Source organism: Trichinella spiralis (genome assembly GCF_000181795.1).
Source record: "Trichinella spiralis strain ISS 195 chromosome Unknown Scfld1356, whole genome shotgun sequence".
In the NCBI taxonomy this organism is placed as follows: domain Eukaryota; kingdom Metazoa; phylum Nematoda; class Enoplea; order Trichinellida; family Trichinellidae; genus Trichinella; species Trichinella spiralis.
The window spans coordinates 271,071-291,199 of NW_003528295.1; the positions used below are offsets into that span (position 1 = coordinate 271,071).

The window sequence follows — 20,129 nt, forward strand, 5'->3', positions numbered from 1 at the left end:
TATAAAAAATTACTTTTTAGTGTTTTAAAAAAAAATAAATTCAAATAGAGGGGTTTTACTTTTTTTTATTATGTTTTCTTTTGTTTCCTTACCCCTTTTTTTAAAAAATTTTTAAAAAAGGGGAAAAAAATTTAAAATTTTTTTTTCAAATATTTTTTTTTTTGCCAATTCGGGCACCATAATGGGAATTAATTTATTTGGCATGTTATTGGATGAAAACCGCCAGGCAAATTGCACTTATTTGTCAAAATGAAAATTAATTTTTTATCTAATATTTTGTTTTTTATTTCTTTAAAATATTTATTTTGGATGGCATATTGGAAAAACTGAATGAAAATTTGTTTAAACGGTCAGGATTTTTTAATTTAACTTTATTTTCATATGAGATGTTTGGATTTTTTTTTTGGTTATTTTATGTTTTGGTATAATTGGTTTTTTGGGATGTTTGAAAACAAAGAAAGAATATCGAAATTTATTACGCGTAATGCAAAACAACTTTGAAGCACAAAAATGAAAAATTACTTTTTGTTTCATTAAACATTGAATTGGCCAATAAAAGTTAATCTGATGGTGTAAAAATATGCTTATTTGGAAAATTTTTCTACAATTTGATATAATTCAAAATCAATGCAATTCGAACTTGAAAAAAAATTTTTCAGAGTTGAAAATGAATTTGATTGAAAAATAGAATCAAAAGCAATATTTGATGTAATAAACGGAAAATATGAATTTTTGCAAATCAAGAAAACTGAAAATTGAATGGGTAATTGTAGAAGGAAGAAGCAGAAAAAAAAAAATAAATTATAATATGTTGTTGTTCAATCAAAAGTAAACGGCGATTTTAATCTAAATCGACAATTTGTCACAGACTAGTTAGCTCCTCCGTCATATTCTTATCTTGCTCTTGAATTTCTCAATGAAACTCGTCAACAGTGATAATGAGCTTTCCAAAAAGTCACACCCCTATGCAAGTATGTAGTTTATTATATTTGCTGAAATTTATGTTATTTCAAAAATTAAAATTTTTCATAATTTTTTTTTGTAAAGTATAGTTTCAAAATTTTCAATTTAATAAAAATGGCAACCAAATGTTGGTTTTCTTTCATGTATAAGGTTCAAGAGACATTGTTTTTTATATTAATATTCTTTTGCTTAAAATTTTGAAAAAAATGGAAATTTTCAATCTCTACTGTTTATCAGAATTAATGGTGTGTGTGTGTGTATGCAATTATTTTAAAATTGGATATTTCTTCATTTATTTTATAATTCATATCAGTATACTAGAAATAGTTTACAGTAAATTTGAAATGGAATGAAATTAAACACAAAGTTTCAGTAATGAAAATGATTAAATTGCATCTTCTTTCATGAGAAGTGTCATAACTGTTTCTCAAAAAAATTGTAAAATTTATGCAATGTTTCAAAAAAAAGCTTGCAATGCAATGTAGAAAAAATGTAAATGATGATTACAATATTGTTTGTAGAATTCAATTTGAATAATAAAGTGGGAAAAAGTTTGTGAATAAAAATGATTAGTGAAATAAATTTTTGAAAATTGAACAAATGTGTGCGTGAACGAAGAACAAGTAAATATAGATAGAGAGCAAGGGGAAAATCTTTTAATTATTATTAAAATTATAAGGCTAATCAAGTGAACTAGCTAGCTGGCTGCTGTCCGCTTTTCTTACTAAGCAAGGCTGTCTTTTCACGCCTACACACCAGTTCGTGCTATTCAATCATATTCAAAAGTTGTTTCCGGCAGAAGATTATTATTTGTTCAGTTCGGTTCAAATTTGCATTGCGGTTTGATTTGAATATTCCATCTCAGCTTGGCATTAAAATTGAAATTAAAATTAAAATTATCAACGACATTTATGAAAGAAAGAGAGAGAGAGAGAGCTACTACGTCCGCGGTTTGAGTTGCAGGTCGCAACGACATCATCTTTCTTTTTTCTTTTTTCGACCAACCTGCTCGTTGTTCACACATCTCTGAGCTGTCGGAAGCAGCCGAACCATCGGTGCCAACAAATCTTGCTTTTCCTCAATTTTTCATACTTCCACTCTATTCAATCCACGCTGCTTTCTTTTCACCACTCTCGGCTCGGCTGGCGGCTTTTTCGTAAGCTTTCGTTCTTATTATGGAACAAAGATGCCCAGGGTCGAACGGCAAACGATGGCAGCAGTTGTTCCAACGAAACGGCGCCAAAACCACGACAAACTTTTTCCACCAAGCAAAATAATAAATCAATCCCACTAATAATGCAAATTTGAACGCCTCCACGTTGGATCGGACAAAGTATTAGCTGCTGTTACACTGTTTGGTTCACTTTTATAATTTTTCCAATAATTTTCTCAACATAACTAACTACTTACTTTCTCTTCTTCATTGAAATATTCATTCCAAATATGTTCCTGAATTTCACTTTTTACAATTTTACATTTTTTCAAATTTATAAACAACAACAACAACAAATTACAACAATTATTTATATTCATTATTATTTCATCATTCTCTCCCTCTCTCTCTCTCTTCTCTTCTACAAATACTTTTTGCTTTTTTCAATATCAATCCACTGAAAATATAAAAAAGTATACCTGCATCTCATCAGTTATGCTAGCATATTTCAAAATAAAAAATCAAAACAATATGTTTATTTGTAAAAGTAATTAAACAAAAATAATTAGCACATTCGTCTCGTTCTTAATTACTTTAACGATTAACAATGCTTGATGCTTGATTGAGAAATGAACAAACAAAGCAAAAAGTGTAATTTTAAACAAGCGATAATATTTCATTAGAAAGAAATGCACCAATTTAAAGAAGAAAAAAAATAATAATGAAAACATTAACAGCAATATACATATGTAATAATAGGCATCATTGACCACATTTATGTGCACTTTCAATAGTTTAATTATTGCTAGATTAGATATTTTCAAAATGATAAAATTTCATAAATAGATGCTGTATGATAAACATTGGAAGAAATATTACCACTGTAAAATGTACATTCTCAATATTATTGTTGATTTCAATCAGATACTGGAACTATTATTCGCAATTTAAATTTAACGGATTGATTTTCAAATTTCAAATGCTTTTGCTTAAATCGAGTTTTATATTGAAAACAATAGACAAATGACAATAAATCATAATTCAAAATAAACTTCAATTGCTTCAGTTCAAAATTTTACACCAGCTCGAATTAAAATTTTATCGACTTTTCCAACATGCACTCATCCACAACATAACCGTATTTTATTCATGAATTGTCTGCAGCAAATCTGTTTGAATAAAAAATAATATATTAAAATATATTTAAAAAATATATATATATTAAAAACATATATTAAAATATATACAAGCATATATTAAAAATTAGTTGTGATATTACCGAAATGATATATTCAAAAAAGAAAAATGTTAGTAAATTTCAAAATTTCTTGTAGCATCAATTTTGAAACTATTGAAAAATTGAAATATAAAAATCAAATTCCAATCAAATCTATGCAATGTCTGAAATATAAAAAATAAAGCATTTTAAAATTAAGATTTGAAATTAAAGCATTAAAAGAGATTTGAAAGTGAAAGATGCCTTTGCATCAATAGTCGAAGATAGTTAACAAAATGAGCAAATTTTCAAAGCTGGATGTGAAAAATAACAAATGATAAAAATGAATTCAGCAAATAAAGATGAAAAAAGCAATTATTTAATACATACATATTTGCTTGTTTTTGAAAAATATTATTATTAAATGTTATCCGTTATTTTTCATTTTTACTGTTGAAAATGAAAATACTGCTTTAATATATTTCTACTCATATTTTGAACTGATGTACTGTAAAAATGAGCAGTGCGCAAAAACCATTATTTATCAAATGAAATGTAAAACTGAAAAATCAAATAACAACCAACCAAAAATGTTCAAAAAGTTAACACTTTGGATAAAAGTTTTCATTTGTCTTCATTGAAACGAATTGCCTCATTGATTTATTTCATTTAATTATTAAAGCAATTAATTACTTGCTTTAATCACGCTCAATAAAATTTCATATATATGCCATCATCAAAAAAATTCATATTATTTGCATACAAATTTAACTCTTTTCAAAAATCTTATGCATTTTATTATTTGTTAAATGATTAGTCATAACTTTTCAAAAAATTTTCTCGTTTTCTTTTCTAATAAAAATAATGAAACAGCTAAATTTTGAAATAAGCCTTTTTTGACTTGAGCTTTCGCATCCAACAAATAATTATTACTACGTAGAATTTTAATCATATTAAGTCTTTTCTTTTTCTCTAATTGTTTTGCGCAAATAATATTATAAAATGCATACTTTATTAAATTGTAATTTTTTAAATTGCCTAATAGACAGTGCAACAGAGGGATAGTTTTCAAAATTGCTTTGTTTTGATAAACTTCTCACTAAAGCCAAGGTGTTCTGCAGTGATTTGGAAAAATTATTTTAACATAGATGCATCTCTGAAAAATCACCGTTAATTCGGTACTGAATTCAAATAAATTATTGCATAAATATTGTACGAGAAAATATAGTTGTTGGTGCTTTAATGAACAAATAACTGAACAACTGAAAATGTTCAGCTTTTCACGACTGAATAGTCAAACTGTGAAAGTATTCACATAAATGAAACTGATGCTTTTTTTGCCATGTTGGACGAATTGAATTTTTTTTATCTAAACAAAAATGTTCAAAGTTTTATTATATAAAGAAAGTTATCTTGCATTGAGTTTGAAGAAAAAATATTTGAAAGTGCTTTTGTTGGACAAATTTATTTAATTCAATTAACTGAGAATGATCGGATGTCATATTTTCACACAGAATTTGTATTTCAGTTTAATTGACAAAAAGAGCCCGGTTCGACCGGGTTGGCTTTTTCTTTTCCAATTCGACGCAATTGCTGGCCTCTGATCATCATCCAGTGGAGTCGTCATTCCGTTTTATCATTCAAACAGCTTATTTCTTAATTTGGTTGAAAAGTAATTCAATTTTATAACATGCAGACCCTTATGCTTGTTCAAATGTTTCATTTTCAAACGACCTGCAGCTAATCACGCTAGTCATTAAATGCGCAACTTTGCAACTGATTATCGAAATCCATGTTACGCTATTGCCATTTTCACAATTAATCGCATACAACAGCGTAATAAATTTTGACGCATTTAGCAACATAAAATAATTACCACCAACTTCGCAGATTGATTTTCCCATAAACAATTTTTCAAATAAATTATCATTCAATTGTTCATTTACTAAATATAATTCATGCACAATAACTTTAAAATATTACATTTCATAGAAAATACAGATTGAACTCATACTAATTATGAAAAATTACCAATCAGGATATATTTATTTAATAAAATTCATAAGTAAAAGCTTAAAAACTGCTTCAAAAAAACATGAAATTAAACTTGAACATAAGCAGCAGTATTTGATCAAATTAAAATCACTCAGTCTATAATTTAAATATTTTGTCTCAATTCTCCACAGAAATTTACAGAAGAAAAAGCACCTGAACTTCACTTAAACATAATAATTTGCATTATATTATAACCTTAGAAAACGAATGCAGTGAAGCAAAAAGAAATTGCTTTTTGTTGAATTTTCTATTGCAAACAATTGAAACTTTTCTTCTGTATGTATGTGCACACACAGTGGGAAGAGAAATTATTTTCTTCTTATTACTTAACAATTCATTCATTGTACATTCATTTTCAATTAATCATTAATAACGGTTTCACATTGAATATTCAAGATAATTTTAAATATTAATTGCAAACTGCAACTGATCATTCTTTCTTACAATTATTACTGATTATCTGAATCAATTACATGATTGCAAGCCATTTCAGCTGAACACTTTCATAAAAATCATCTCGCTCGGCAGCTTTCAAGTACATATTTATCCATTAACTGTAATTTTTGTAATATACGGTAATGATAATTTATTTTCCAATCAGTTTGAAAAATGTAAAATAAGCATGCAAAATTACTGCTTTAATTTAATTATCACTGATTATGATTTATTTATTTTCCATTTCAATTTTGTTCATGAAATTCATTTCAGTGTTGAACTAACTTGTTGAAATCAATTAACTTTTGCTAGTAGTGTAAATAAACGTTTCTGCTCATTCAAAACTGGAAAAGCAAAAGCGGAAGTAAATGAATGGGACATAATAATGATATAAACTCACTTACCGTTTTTCTTACCAATGCTTACAGTGTTTCATAAAATAATACATTTGTAATAGATGAGGTAAATGAAAAAGTTGAATAAACTATTTTATAAATAATGCAGTCAAACTGGCGCCAATAACTTGACGGACAAGTGTTGATAGCCAATCCAGTGCTGCAACGCCCCCATTTTCAACTCTTATTGGTCGTTGAAACTGACCGACAGTGTAAAACTGTCTGTTTTGCTGATTTCTAAAATTTGCGACACCATCCTTTAGGCAGCGTGTATGTGAGTGTGTGTATGCGTGTATATAAGCGTGTGCTTTAGCAGTTTGAAGGCGGGCGTTTCATAGTATGAAGCCTGGTGGCGCCATCCAGTGATGCTGATGATGCTTGGCATAATGAGAACAGCTCGTCACTTTCATCACATCCATTTCATCTTTTTACTCGACTGCTGCTATTGCTTCTTGCTTGCCGCGTACGGCGGCCACCGCTTCTGCGATTAAGCTGCTTCCGCACACTTTCCATTTTGCCGGTCTTCAACGACACTGCCGCTTGTCGACTTCGGTTCACTGCTTGGTCAAGGGTGAAAGCAGTTACGACACGGGCTTTATCCAGTGTCCAACGTTGGTGCCACTTGTCGTTTAGCTTTTGAAAACCTTGCAAGCGGTGTCGTCGGCATTCGGGTCCCAAGTGGCCGGCCGAGCGCTGGGCGCCGGCTCTGCCAGGCCAGCGGCGCTATTTTCTTTTTTTCTTTTCTCTTGTGCTTTGATGAATCTGGCAATAGCACCGGTGCCAGTGCGTCTTCGGTCACCATCGGCTGCTATCAGTATGACCAGTCAGTTTGCCAATTCTGTTTCTTTTCATTTGAATCCACTGAACGATGACGACGACGCTTTGCTTCATTCCTGCATGCGGCTAGCCAGAACCACTCTACAGCAGCAAAGTGCGCCAAGAAAACGTAGACGATCACCCAGCAAAGTTCCCGGAGACACTTACTGGGTGCATTACGAAAAAAGTACTCGACTTGGCAAGCTTTACTGCAGGACTGGCTTTCATCTGCTAATCAACAGCGATGGGAAAGTTAATGGAACCCATCAGGATCATAATCGATTCGGTAAAGTTATTTTTTAATGTTGCGCAAAAATAAAAACGTCTTTTTTATTCAATCTATAATCATCAAAAATTTTCCTTTTACTTTTAATTTTATCAATTAATCGCTTTTTTGTTAAAATATTGTTCAACAAAACACTATTCGTCTGGAAACTGTGACAGTGTTCTATGGATATGTTGAAAAGCGAAAAAATCAAATTTCTATTCACCCATACGGGTGGGTTCAAACTGGGCCTTACCGAAGCAGTGAGCCTGAACAGAAATATTATTAGTTCGTGGGTCTGCAGGAAAACTAGGCTTTATCGATTGTTGGTGACGTCACCATTCATCGACACCAAATCTGACGTTCCAACAATGTTGAATCCATTGCTGAATCCTTACCCATATCTCCTTTCCGCTTATTTTTACATTTCAGTTATTTCATCGAAACACTGTTTCCAGTGTATACAAGGCCAACTGGCATCTGGCCGGCGATAAAATGTACAATATTTCCGGGTTTGCAAAACGATGCTGACAGTAAAATTTGCAGTGCCATACAGTGTCAGTATTTTCACGCATTGATCGACTGGAGCGATCATGCGCTTCAGTTTCAAAAAGCGTCTAGATATAAATTCAAGCTGAAGTGACCGGATATCTGTGAAATATCTTATTTTAAATATGTCTATTTTTATTTTCTAAATTATTTCCCTTGAATACAAACATTGCTTTTATTTAAATAACTTTATTCTAGATTTGTTTTCAAAAGCTGAGCGTTAGTTGTTCTTAACCGTTCCACTCTTTTGTTAGCTTTATTGCAAATGTTTGAATTTTTCTTCAAAGTTGCGGCTTCCTTCTAAAATCACAAATGTTATTGCAATTAATGCAATAATTCGTTGCCAAAATACTAAACACACTTTAGTGTTCTTTCATAAAACAAACACTAATTTTCATTTAGCATGATATTCGTTTCTGAATCACTCGTAACATGTATAAGCTTGTAAAAGTCTTTTTCGAATACACTGCCGTTCATGTTTACTATTTAAATCGTCCAAACATTATTAACATAATACTAAGTCACTTTAAATATTTTAAAATGGTTTTTTTAATAGCATTAGTCACCTCTATTTACTTGAGGTTCATTGCTCACCTTGAAGCTTTAGTTTTACAATAGTCCAATCAACTGAACTGCCCCAATGTAAAATTTTTTTACTTCACGTAAAATGGGTTAATACTTTCTATCATGACAACAATTCAAATTTAAAAAATTAACATATAAAATGCATTTATTAAGAAATACATTCTACTAATTTCAAATAATACGTTATTCAAATACAGATGCTTTTTCAATTCTCATTCAAAAATGTTTCATCTAAGCTAGCTATCTTTATAGATATTGATCTGTTTAAGTGTACAACATGAAAAAACCAGAATTTTGTAAGTTATTATTGCATATTTAAAACATTTGCATCAAACATTATTATTAGCAGTAATTTTTAAACAAAAATAATTGAAATGATTTTTTTTAATTGAGATTAACAATATTGCAATTTTAAAACATTCGCTTTTTGCATTTTGCATACATTATCAGCTGTTCATTTTTGTCTGCTTTTATAAAAATATTCAATTGTATGTATATGTGCATGTATAAAAAAATAGGATAAATTAGCATTAACAGAAAATAAGAAACAAATGTCTTTGTCATTATTGTAATTGGCTGCACAAATGTCTTTTTCGTTTTGTAATAATGAAAGTTGCAAACAATCGAACAAACAAAGCATGAAATGTTTTAATAAACAATACAGAATATATCAAAAAACAAAAAACTTGTATTATAATTTTGTAAAATTAAGCAAAACTTACATTCACATTTCTTTAAGATGGGTTTTAAAATTGAGTTGTTCTGCTTTTATAAGTTTGTAATTAATGATGTTTATACAGTTTCAAGTTGTGTTTATTGTGTTATTATACATGGATAAGATTGAAGTTTATTTCTGGATTTCCATTAGAACAAGTTAACACAAGGGGGACAATTCCATGAGTAAACTTGCTTGCTTTAGAGCATCTCTTGAGCTATAGCACGTGTATATGACACTACACTTTGACGTAGAGCGTCATATGCGTTGGACAACACGATGCAAGAAAGCTTTGCTTGGGTGTGTCAGCTTCTAAGGCCGCAGGAGTGGGAGCTTTTTGTTTCACTGCTCAGAAGCATTGTTGCTTTGGATTTTGTGCCGTTTATTGAAATTATCAAACGACCTTGCTGTCATTGTGCTTTGTATTTTTTTTCTTTTTTTTGTTTTGCTTTATCATATGTGCATTATGCAATCTCATATCCATGACGTCCAGACTGGTTCTTTCGTTGGGGCAGGGTCAACGGTGCAATGATTTCCAGCCTTTTTTTTGGCAATTTCTCTTTTATTGATTGTTGCAAATTGATCCTGCTGTCCAAGGATGTGTATCAATTAGTTACGCTGGCACCAACTAAAAAGCGCCAATCTATTGTAATAGAGTGTTTTAAAAATTGATATTGTTCAGTTGATCGTCTGCAGACTAGACTTGCAACGCATCCCACCGGTTCAGCTATTGCAGGATTCGAGGTCGATGAACAACAGTCTGCAGAATAGCACAACAAAATGCTTATATGCTTTTCGTCAATAGAGCTTGACCACTTGGAAATGGCGTCCTCAATTGCATTTTGCTTATTCAAGCGTTCATGCACTGTTTTTCATTTTACCCTGACCTGCCAGCATTGCTATTTTACTTTTAGCAAATAGTAAAATTTGAGAAAAATATGAAATTCACTACTTTTCTTGCTTATTCAATTTATTGAAACAAAAGTTGAATTGAATTTTTCTCAAGAAAGTAGAATTTCAAATGCAGCAAAATTTTCCACTACACAAAAATGAACTAGAATTCCATTTTCTTTACACATCAAAGATTTATGCAAAACAAAAAAAATAACAGTATGCTATCCTAGCATTATTAGTGCATTTTGTTACAACGATATTGTCAGAATATTTTATAAATGTTAACAATTGCTGCAAAATATAATGGAGAAAGTTCTACTTTAATTAAGTCTGGGAAAATAAAATAATAAAGCAGTGATATTAATTTCTCCCTTTTTACTACTCAATGATAATATAAATATTATACTAATATATGAAATAATGAGAGCAGATTATTAAAAGTAAAAAAATATTTTATTTCACTTCATTCCATTTGCTCACTTTATTGTAGAACGCTAAGTGAATCTAATTTTTAAAAAAATGAAAAAGTACTACATTTGAATTCATCATATAATTTTTAAAATAAATTTCTTACTAAATTTACATTTTCGACAAAATAAATATTTGACAAAACTGAATTTGAATTGGTCGTAAACAAATGTACACATGCAATATAATTTTCAGGTGAAGTTATATCTTTAGCTTCTAATTTCATCATTCGTTATGTTGATGCTTAAATTTGATGAGTTGGTTGAAGTGCTGTTGGAGTAGGGTAATTCCAACATGTAGTATATGGGCATTTTAATTGTAAAAGAGGTAAATGTTTATCTAGTTGAACGGCAAACTTAAAACTTCATTGAACATGTTTTAAGCTGTTTTTTTAAACAGCTGTTGGTGACGTTTCGTAAACATACCGCTGGGAATAAAAAAACAACAAACGTTTGTTATTTTCAACATTGTCTAATCATCATGCAATAATAATTTGAAGCATATTCAGCGTTTAGGATAACTTTTCTTGGAAAATTTGTTTTTTATTGGGATTTAAAAAATCTTTAATTTTCTTCAATGCTTACTTAGATCAAATTCAGAATTGATGTTATTTAAAAAAAATAAAATTTTAAATTAATGTTTTCTTATTAATAAAATTTTCGATATTTTAAATTAATAAATTAAATTCTAATTCTAATTCTAATGAATTATGGAATTAATAATTATTGACAAAGTTGGTATTGTAGACATTCAGCTTATAAGCTTCAAGATGTTTTGACATTCATTAACTGTACTGATGCATGTTTATTCAGGATGTTTCAGCTTGCCTTCAATAAATTTCCACATGATTTGGAAAAAAATTTTCAAGTTTTATTAAGTTCAGTTATTAAAAATGTAGCATTCATAGTTTTATCTACATGTATGTAGACAATATTATTTTGACTGGACGAAGATCTCGATAACAGTTTAGCTTTGAAAGTGTTTATTTTATCAATTTTAACAGTATAAAAACAAACGAGATGTATGGTTACTATATATTGCTGTATGTGGAATTATTCATGTGACTGGTTGTTTTGATTGGAATACATTTTGCACTTTGCTGCAAAAACTTCCCACTGCTTTTGCAGCTGTGGCAACATTCATCTTGCGATAATCCGCTGATTAGCTTTTTACATGTGTTTTATTTTACAAAATTTTATTCTCTAATAATACTGTTCAGTACATCCATGCTTCAAATATGGAACAATGGCAATTGACCATTGATTGAAGAATTGAAATTATTCGGACATAATTTACTTTTCCACAACAAATGATGTGACGTTTTAATTTTCATAAGCATAAATTATAATGGGAAAAAAATCATGTCCGCTGTTTTGTTTTGCTTTGCTTTGACGATGCGGTGAAAAAAAGTAACTTTATAACTTTCATCTGAGAAAAAAGTTGACAAACGCTTTTGCCGTATGTTTTTGCAAAACTAAACTAGGATGCGTTTGTTTCATTCTGATTTCTAATTGCGGGATGCTGCTGCTTTCCACTTTGACCGATTTATGCTAAAGAGAAGAAGCATAGAAGCTTATGCACCAACCGCGTGCTTATAACGCCGCTTTCAAGCACGTCATTTGAAATAAGACTGATTAGAACAGGCGTGTCAAGGTCTAACTGCAGACCTACCAGTAGGAAAATTCTATTTTTGACAATAAGGAAAATGTTCACCAATTTTATGAGCTCGCATATTCCCTTGTTTCTCAGTCGACCGTCATTGGCTCTTTTCATTTTTATCCACACATTACTTTCTCATGCTTTGACAATTAATTTTTAAACTTCATCTATTTCATTTCTCCAATTGTGATTCTCTTGCCTTATTATTATTACTACGACTACTACTATTACTACTCTTTTCATGTTCAGATTGAATCGCTGTTTCTTTATCATTCATCTTTATCTTTGCTAATGGTTATCAAGGATAAACTTTTAGACAATTTTTTTCTGAATGATGATCTATAAATTTTCTCTAAAACTTCTCGCTGATATTCTTAAATATGCCAAACTTTAAATTATTATAATTAATAAACGATTATTCTAATATGTGGCCAACATCTTCGATCGACAGTAACTTATACAAGGCTAAACGATTTTTGAATTATTTGATAAATCTGTATATTGAAATTTGAATTTAAGGTTCACAAAAAATAATTCTATGAATAAAATGTGATTGTAACTGAATATTAATAGTAGAAATTTCACATTTGCTAATGTTATTTGCTAAATGATGAAAATGCTGTATTCTATGATTCAGCATGTATCGCATGACGTTTCGTTATTTGAGTGCAGTGTAGAGTAGCTTTGTCGCATACATGATTGTCAGTATTAAATTTCTAGTCAATTACATTAAGTTAATTGTATGAACAAATCTATTTAATTTATCCATTTTACGTTTTTAATAAATAAAAAACAATGACACTTCAATTTTTTTACTTATAGTTACATGTTATCAGTTTTTGAATTTTTTTACATTATATAGCAAATTAATTATATGCTCGAACTTAATTAAGTGCGCATTTCCCTTAAGTGCACCAGATTTTGGCCTAAGAAAATTTCCTGTGGTTAATTATACGGTAAAATAATGGATAAGTACACATTTGGATAAGTGCACAACTTGGTTAAGTGTCTTATTTTGCTGAGCTCCACAGGATTTACTGTTCGAAATATAGTCCTTACGTGCACAATAGACTCATTCCTGGCTGCTTTAAGTTTATCATCAATTATAACAACTATTGGCAGTTTGCAACGTTTATTGATCGCTAAATTAGAATAAGCACGCGTATCACAGACAATGTTAAAGCAACTACTTCTTTCCAAGGAAGTAATGGACATTTTTTGCATCAAACCCATGTAAATGTGAATTTATTGCTCCTTTCAATTGCGCTGAATAATTTCCAACTTTGGATAAGTGCATGGAAAATGTTGCCAAATTCCATATTCACTTAATCAAGTTAGACTGTAATTATAATTCATATTTAAGGAAATTATTTTTGAAATTTTATTCACTTTTATATAATATTTGAAATTTATTATTACTTATTGATATTTTTTGAGATTAAAAGGACAATCATTTAGGTGTTCTGGAATTCTTATCTGTGGCATTTGGATTAGTTAGCATCAAAGGCAAAGAAAGCAATCGCTATTTATGCATGAATAGTCGTGGTCGACTGTATGGTTCAGTAAGCTATATTTCATAATTTTGACAATGATTCAATTCTTACAAAAAGTGAATCAAAATTTGAAAAAAAGTTGAATATGATAATTATAAAAATGTTGTAATTAATTTAAATGAGAAAAAATGATGATGTTTTCAACTAATTTTTCAGCTGATTTACTTCTATATTCTAATCACAGAAAGTACGGAATCATAAAAAGCATATATTTTTGTATTTTATATGTAATGTTACTGGATAATTTCATTTTTTATTTTATAAATAATACTTAAAAATACTGTTCTATTTAATTTGAATCAATTCATTAATAAATTTTGAGCTGCAATAAAGCGCTCACGAATTTATAGTAAAATTTTAACTTTGTTTTTATTGAGCTTTAGTTTTACTTTTGTAAATTTTTCACAGTTAAGTGTTTTTAATAGATTTTCCATAAAAAATATCACAATATATGCGATAGTGAAAAAAGAGTCTTAAGTCGTAATGAAAGCATTTTTAACATTATTCATTAAAATTGCTGAAAATGAAATAAAATTATTAGAAATTAATTTTATTATTGAATCTTTTAAAAATGTTTTTAAATAAATTAACTGCAGTAAGCAAGTTTGCAAATAATTTTTGGTGAACTTTTTATTATTCAGATTCATTTTGTGTATGCATTTATTTCAACTATAGGAAAAGGAAAATTTAAGCATATTATTTGTCAACTGAAAATAAAAATATCATTAGCAATATACGGCACGGTTTGTATTTTTAATCTGTTATATAAAATGTTGAAATATTATTGTGATGAAGATTGCTTTTGGTTTCATTGTTTAAATAAATAAAAATTGAATATGAAATTGTTTCAGGTGAATCATTCAACAGAGTGCATATTTATGGAAAAAATGCTCGAAAATTATTATAATACATATACATCATGTCGTTATTCAAGACGCCGGAGGAAATGGTTTGTTGCGTTGAATAAACGTGGCCGGCCAAGGCGTGGCAATCGTTCTCGGAACAAGCAAAAATATGCTCAGTTCTTAGTGCTTCATCTGGACGACGAAGATTTCAAAGGACACCGTCGACACAAATTGCTCACCAACAGTCCGTTTGGGTTGGACAGTTTCACGCAGAAGTGGAGAAGTGAAAAATTTTCCTCCTTGCCCACCGGTGGACGACCGTGGCGCCGAATGTACCACAGGCGAACTATTAACAAGCAACAAGTGGACAGAAATGCCAGCAGGTCTACAGTATCGATTGCCAATTTTGAATTGAAGAAATCGCACCAATTTTCAAAGGCCCATTTTCTGAACTCTGCTCTAATTGGGTACAGATGAAGCAGGGATACCATACCGGTGAGAAATTCGCCTTCAACATCTATGATGTAAGCCATGTCGAGGCGAAGCATGTGATACGTAGCAGTGTTACCGGACGTTGTGTTTATTAGTTGGCTGGTCCACACAATAACTGACGTTCTTTTCAGAAATCAGAAAAAGCAAAAAATGAATGAATGAAAAGAAATCTTCCCGGTGTTGTGATTTTAAAAGTTTATCAATTTATTGTTTCTATGACCGATGTGCATCGATGCATTTTATAATTTCTTTTAATAAGCGTTTAACAGTTCTAACAAACGTTCCTTAATCGTTCACTTCCTGTTGACCGTCGGCTAACTAGCTAGTGCTGCTTTTTGCACAAGGCGCGGAGCTTAAAGGTCAGTTTATTTATTATTTAGTGGTCTCGAATGACTGCCTTCAATTTTCTTTGGTTTTCCTTTGCAATATATCTATATTTGGTCCGATGACGACATTCTGCCATTAATTCTTTTTTGGACATGAACATGTGTTCAATCATAAATCATCATCTGTTTTTCTATGCAATTTGAAACGTTGTTGCTTGCGATTCTTCTCTTGCATCACTTTTTGAAATGTCTGTTTTGCAAACAGGCAAAGCATATTTTTTAATGCTAAAAAAGATTAACACATTTTATATTGTAAAAATGTTTCCACCCATACCTCTCTGTTCAAGAGTGTTAATTACTTCGGTAAAGTCACCAATTTTGTAAAAACTTTTAATGCTTTAAGTATATGTTTTTTAAGCAATCTCGTTGTCAACTTCATTTATTACTACTTTAATTTGTTTTTTACTGTCTTTATTATTTTTTCATATTTTTTCTAATGAACGAACAACTGGATGGATGCCTGTTACGATATGAGAATGAGTCATTGAAGAAGAAAACATTCCATTGATTATGTAACGGATTTTTGCTATCCAAATTTATATATTTGCTTGTTAGCGTTTTTGTTGCAATTTGCGTCGTCTTAATTTGATGCCAAATAAAGAAAACGAAGAAAAAGAAGAAGTCATCTTTTGCTTTCTATTGCTGAAACTTTTTTGAAGCATTCTTTTAGATTGACAACTTTAAACAACTATTACAAGAAATGGAAAATCTATTTTCATCCATTTTTTAAGCTTTTACAGAAACGGTCAGAAATTTTTAAAATATTCTTATATTTTTTTTATTTTTTAATGATAAATTTAATCAAAAAACATTAATATTTTACTGTATATGCCCAGCAATACAGTATGTATAGCGGAGTTGACGTTTTCACCATCAAATAAATAGATTTCTTTAAAGCACCAGCTAATCCACAATAGCTTTTGCAATATGCTTTTTCTTTTTCCTAATAAATAATTTAGATCATTATAATAAATCACAACCAGTAATTTGCATAAATGAAAATGTCTTTTGTTCATAAAATTTACAAAGTATATTTTATCCTTTGAAATCATGTCGAAACGTAACAGCACAACATATAAACAAGCAGCTGTTTAATCTGTATATGAATCATTTCTATTTAAAATAAAGATGATTTATGAAATGATATACGTTGATACGGAAAATGTATAAGTCAGTCATTTGCTTATTAATTGCATCTGAAAAACAACCTGTACTTTTTCACTTTTCAGCCTATTCACGAGCTAAATTGCTGATTAATAAATTAATTACTGAATAAATATAATGTGGAAATAAAAATGAAATGTATTTAAAGAGTGTAACAGCAGCAGTACAATATAATGTAGTGTTTATAGTTTGATAAAACGTGGAATTTCGAAACTTTTCAACCAAGTAAGCATTTAAACTCTGATAATTTAAAAAAGCGGATGTCATAAAGTAAATGTAGCAATATAAGGTTAAATTTACTTTATAAATATATAGAATAATAAATTAAATATATTTCAATGAACAACAATGAGTATTTTTATGGGCTATTTATTAATTATAAAAAGCAGGACTTTCTTTTATTTAAAATAATAATCATGGTTTAAAAGTAATTAGTAATAATTGATTACAATGCCTAATAAAAATACAAAGTTTACTTAGATAAACAGAACTGTTTTGCTCAAGCTGTTTTACATTAAAAAGCAATAAAACACTGGCAATTATTAATAATTAAATAATACGACGGCGATAAAGTACCATTGTTGAAAGAACAAAATTATTGTTCTAAAATGATTTATTTCTTGTGACAAACATTTCTATTTTAAGTTTTATTAAAAGAAATTTCTGATTTAACGATTTAATCATTGCAAACGTTTTTTAAATTGCTATTCAGATTATTGCCAAATGAATTGTTATTAATAATGACCAGGTTGTTGAAAAATGCATTCCAATTAAAATACCAAACGCTCATTGCATCGAAGCATGCACACAACTGAAAATTTGCACCATATTATATTTTAATAACTTTCTAATTGAATTACATTTCGGAAACAAATTCAATATAGTAAAAAAGGTTTTAAATCATTATAGTACACAATTAAAAAAAACTTATAACTTTTTGAATCAAACATTTAAGCACTTGCTTAAACAATACAAACAGATAAAAATAACGATGAATAATAAATAAAATAAAAATTATCAACGGCTAACACTTTATTTAAATATGCTTAACTAAGAATAAACATTTTTTGCTATGACAAAAAATTTCTGCTATCATACTAGCATAGATTACATATAGATGTGAAGCCCAAGTGCTTATCTTACAGTACGTCTTGTAATTTTCAGCATACAACTTGATTGTAAACCAAATTAAAATGACAAAGATGTTGTTGATATGTCAAAGTCATTTAAGTCATACGTCTAAAACTTAATTATAGATCTGATAAATTTAAAACCAAAAGTAAATAAACTGATTGCACTAATATTTAAAGTAAATTCTTAAAATGTAGAGCGGAAAATTTCAAAACACAGAATCGTGAAATATGTACTTTAAATTTCACCTTCTTCTGGTTCTTTCTGTTGCTGCTTTCTGCATTCAACTACACAAGAAGAGTAAGTAATTGATTAACTAATCTTACAGAATGGATAAAAATCACAAATTCAGTTTGTTGGTTCTTTTCTTCTTAATTAATCCGTTCTAATAAAATCTTTTATTTGAGAAATAAGAACTTAAAATAACGGTCTCATTTACAGAATGTCGCGTGCATACTGATTGTACTGGTCAGCAGATGTGTGTAGAAGGTAGCTGCTTACCCTCAGAACCAGCAGGAGGATTGTGTTCGAAAGACAATGACTGCCTTTTGTCAAAGGGGCAGGCTTGTCGTTATGGAATCTGCATGATACCATCAGGTAATTCTGCTTTAGACTTCATACATTTTAATATTTTTCATTTCAAATTGATATGATTGCCAGTATAAAAAACAATCAATGAGGAAAAGATACGTCATTAAATTTACTTCAGAAAATTACAAGCAGAATTTTGCATATACTCATGTTTTCAGAACCTCCAAAGGAATGCATTAAACATACTGATTGCAAAGGACAGACAATATGTGTAAATTACAAATGCAAACCGGCAGTCCCAACTGGCTTTTCATGCTTTGGAACAGGAATATGTCCATACTGTGGAGCATGCAAATTTGACATATGTTGGACAGAGTTACCAACAGTTGATAAAAAGCCAATGAAAGATGTTGAAAATATAATCACATCAAAATCAAAAATTCTAAACGTAACGTCCTAAAAATATTGAACTTCATTTTATTCGGTTATTACATAAGCATTATTCATGTTAAACGTTAAAAGTTATAATACTGCCAGTATTAAAATTACAAAAAGCAATTCAACTTTGTAGAGAATTCAGCATACACAGTATTCTGCGTAAAATATTTTTTCAAATAATTATTCCAAGTCTCTATTTTACAGCTCATTTGTATTTTGAAATATTCTATATGCTCTTCCAAGAGGAAGGAAATTATAAAATTTTTGCGACACATCTACACTTTTTACTTGATTCCATATGGACGCTGTTACTATTCAGACGTTCCGCAATTTCAGCACATTTATAACGCCAAGCAAACCTTGTTCTTAAATAACAAAAGTACAAACAGGAAAATAAAGTAAAAGATACACGAATACAATGAAGGCTAGCCACTACGAAATTTACAATTCATCCATATTTCTTCTATATTGTCGTCACCACTACCACTGCAGAAACAGCAGACCTTGATAACGTAGAACACAAAAACATATGCGCGAACATAAATAAACGCCAAGATGACAGACAACTCAAGCACTGCAGTGGTGTATGAAGAGTCGAGTGGTTTCCTGTGCCACACATAAAAAATTATCGAAAGTTGTTTCCTCCTTTTCTACATTTCTTCAAAAATTCACCAATATGGCTCCGCATCTATTTCCAAATCACGCTTAAACTTAATCCAGCGAACCATATCTGAGTCCGTTTTAAAATTTTTTTCTTCTACTGCTTAAATGTATGCAGAATTTCCGCAACTCATTTCAAAGTTAATTTGTCAGTTACATTAGTAGCATCATCTTCATAGGAGTCTTTTTCTTCATCAGTGGACGCAGTCATTTTTACAAGATCTTCATCTGTAAGTTCACTCGTGTGCGATTCACTTAATTCCATTACTTCTAATTTTTGTAAGTCTTTCAAACTTTTGTTATCCACATGATGTGTCAACGTGACAGTCATATTCACTGCAAGTACCTCTCCATCGGCAGGAAAAAACGTAGTTTTTGTTTCTACGCAATCTAGCTACAGATTAACTGTCTCAGCTTTCAATTTCCTAACGGATTTGTTAACCGTTTAAAGGCTAAATTAAGTTCCTCTTGGCTGAGGGTCTCAATGCTTTAAAAATGGCTTAATTAGAAGGATATGAGGTACCTATGATAGATAATACGACCTCATTCTGATTGAGAAAATGCACTTTTCTGGCATGTTAAAAAAGGGTACATTGGCATTCTGACTAATCAATTTTCAAAATAATATTCAAGATTACATATTTTACATCATACTGTATGTAATACAAATGGCGTAGACCCTGAGTATTCATCAAAGACATGCCGCTTCACACTTTGATTGGTTGTATATTTTGCGTAGGACTGTGATTGGTTTTGAATTT

The 20,129-nt window shown here is 29.9% G+C and overlaps 4 protein-coding genes across 4 annotated transcripts; 3 read left to right on the forward strand and 1 right to left on the reverse strand.

Moving 5' to 3' along the window:
• The first annotated feature begins 6,973 nt into the window (after positions 1-6,973).
• Positions 6,974-7,336, forward strand: Tsp_11318 (fibroblast growth factor 20). Its single transcript, XM_003369985.1, has one exon. It carries the CDS (start codon positions 6,974-6,976, stop codon positions 7,334-7,336), a length of 363 nt encoding a protein of 120 aa, XP_003370033.1.
• A 147-nt stretch (positions 7,337-7,483) lies between these two features.
• Tsp_11319 (conserved hypothetical protein) lies at positions 7,484-8,446 on the forward strand. The gene is made up of 3 exons (XM_003369986.1): positions 7,484-7,671; positions 7,731-7,901; positions 8,404-8,446. The coding sequence occupies exons 1-3, from the start codon at positions 7,484-7,486 to the stop codon at positions 8,444-8,446; spliced, it is 402 nt and encodes a 133-aa protein (XP_003370034.1).
• Positions 8,447-13,700: 5,254 nt separating this feature from the next.
• On the forward strand, positions 13,701-15,153 carry Tsp_11320 (hypothetical protein). The gene is made up of 5 exons (XM_003369987.1): positions 13,701-13,730; positions 14,363-14,464; positions 14,656-14,670; positions 14,751-14,949; positions 14,984-15,153. The coding sequence occupies exons 1-5, from the start codon at positions 13,701-13,703 to the stop codon at positions 15,151-15,153; spliced, it is 516 nt and encodes a 171-aa protein (XP_003370035.1).
• A 400-nt stretch (positions 15,154-15,553) lies between these two features.
• Tsp_11321 (conserved hypothetical protein) lies at positions 15,554-19,699 on the reverse strand. The gene is made up of 10 exons (XM_003369988.1): positions 19,526-19,699; positions 19,236-19,358; positions 18,551-18,726; positions 18,179-18,352; positions 17,988-18,016; positions 17,388-17,419; positions 16,653-16,685; positions 16,268-16,387; positions 15,894-16,023; positions 15,554-15,669 (listed from the first exon to the last, which is right to left on the reverse strand). Exons 1-10 carry the CDS (start codon positions 19,697-19,699, stop codon positions 15,554-15,556), a joined length of 1,107 nt encoding a protein of 368 aa, XP_003370036.1.
• Between the last annotated feature and the right edge of the window lie 430 nt (positions 19,700-20,129).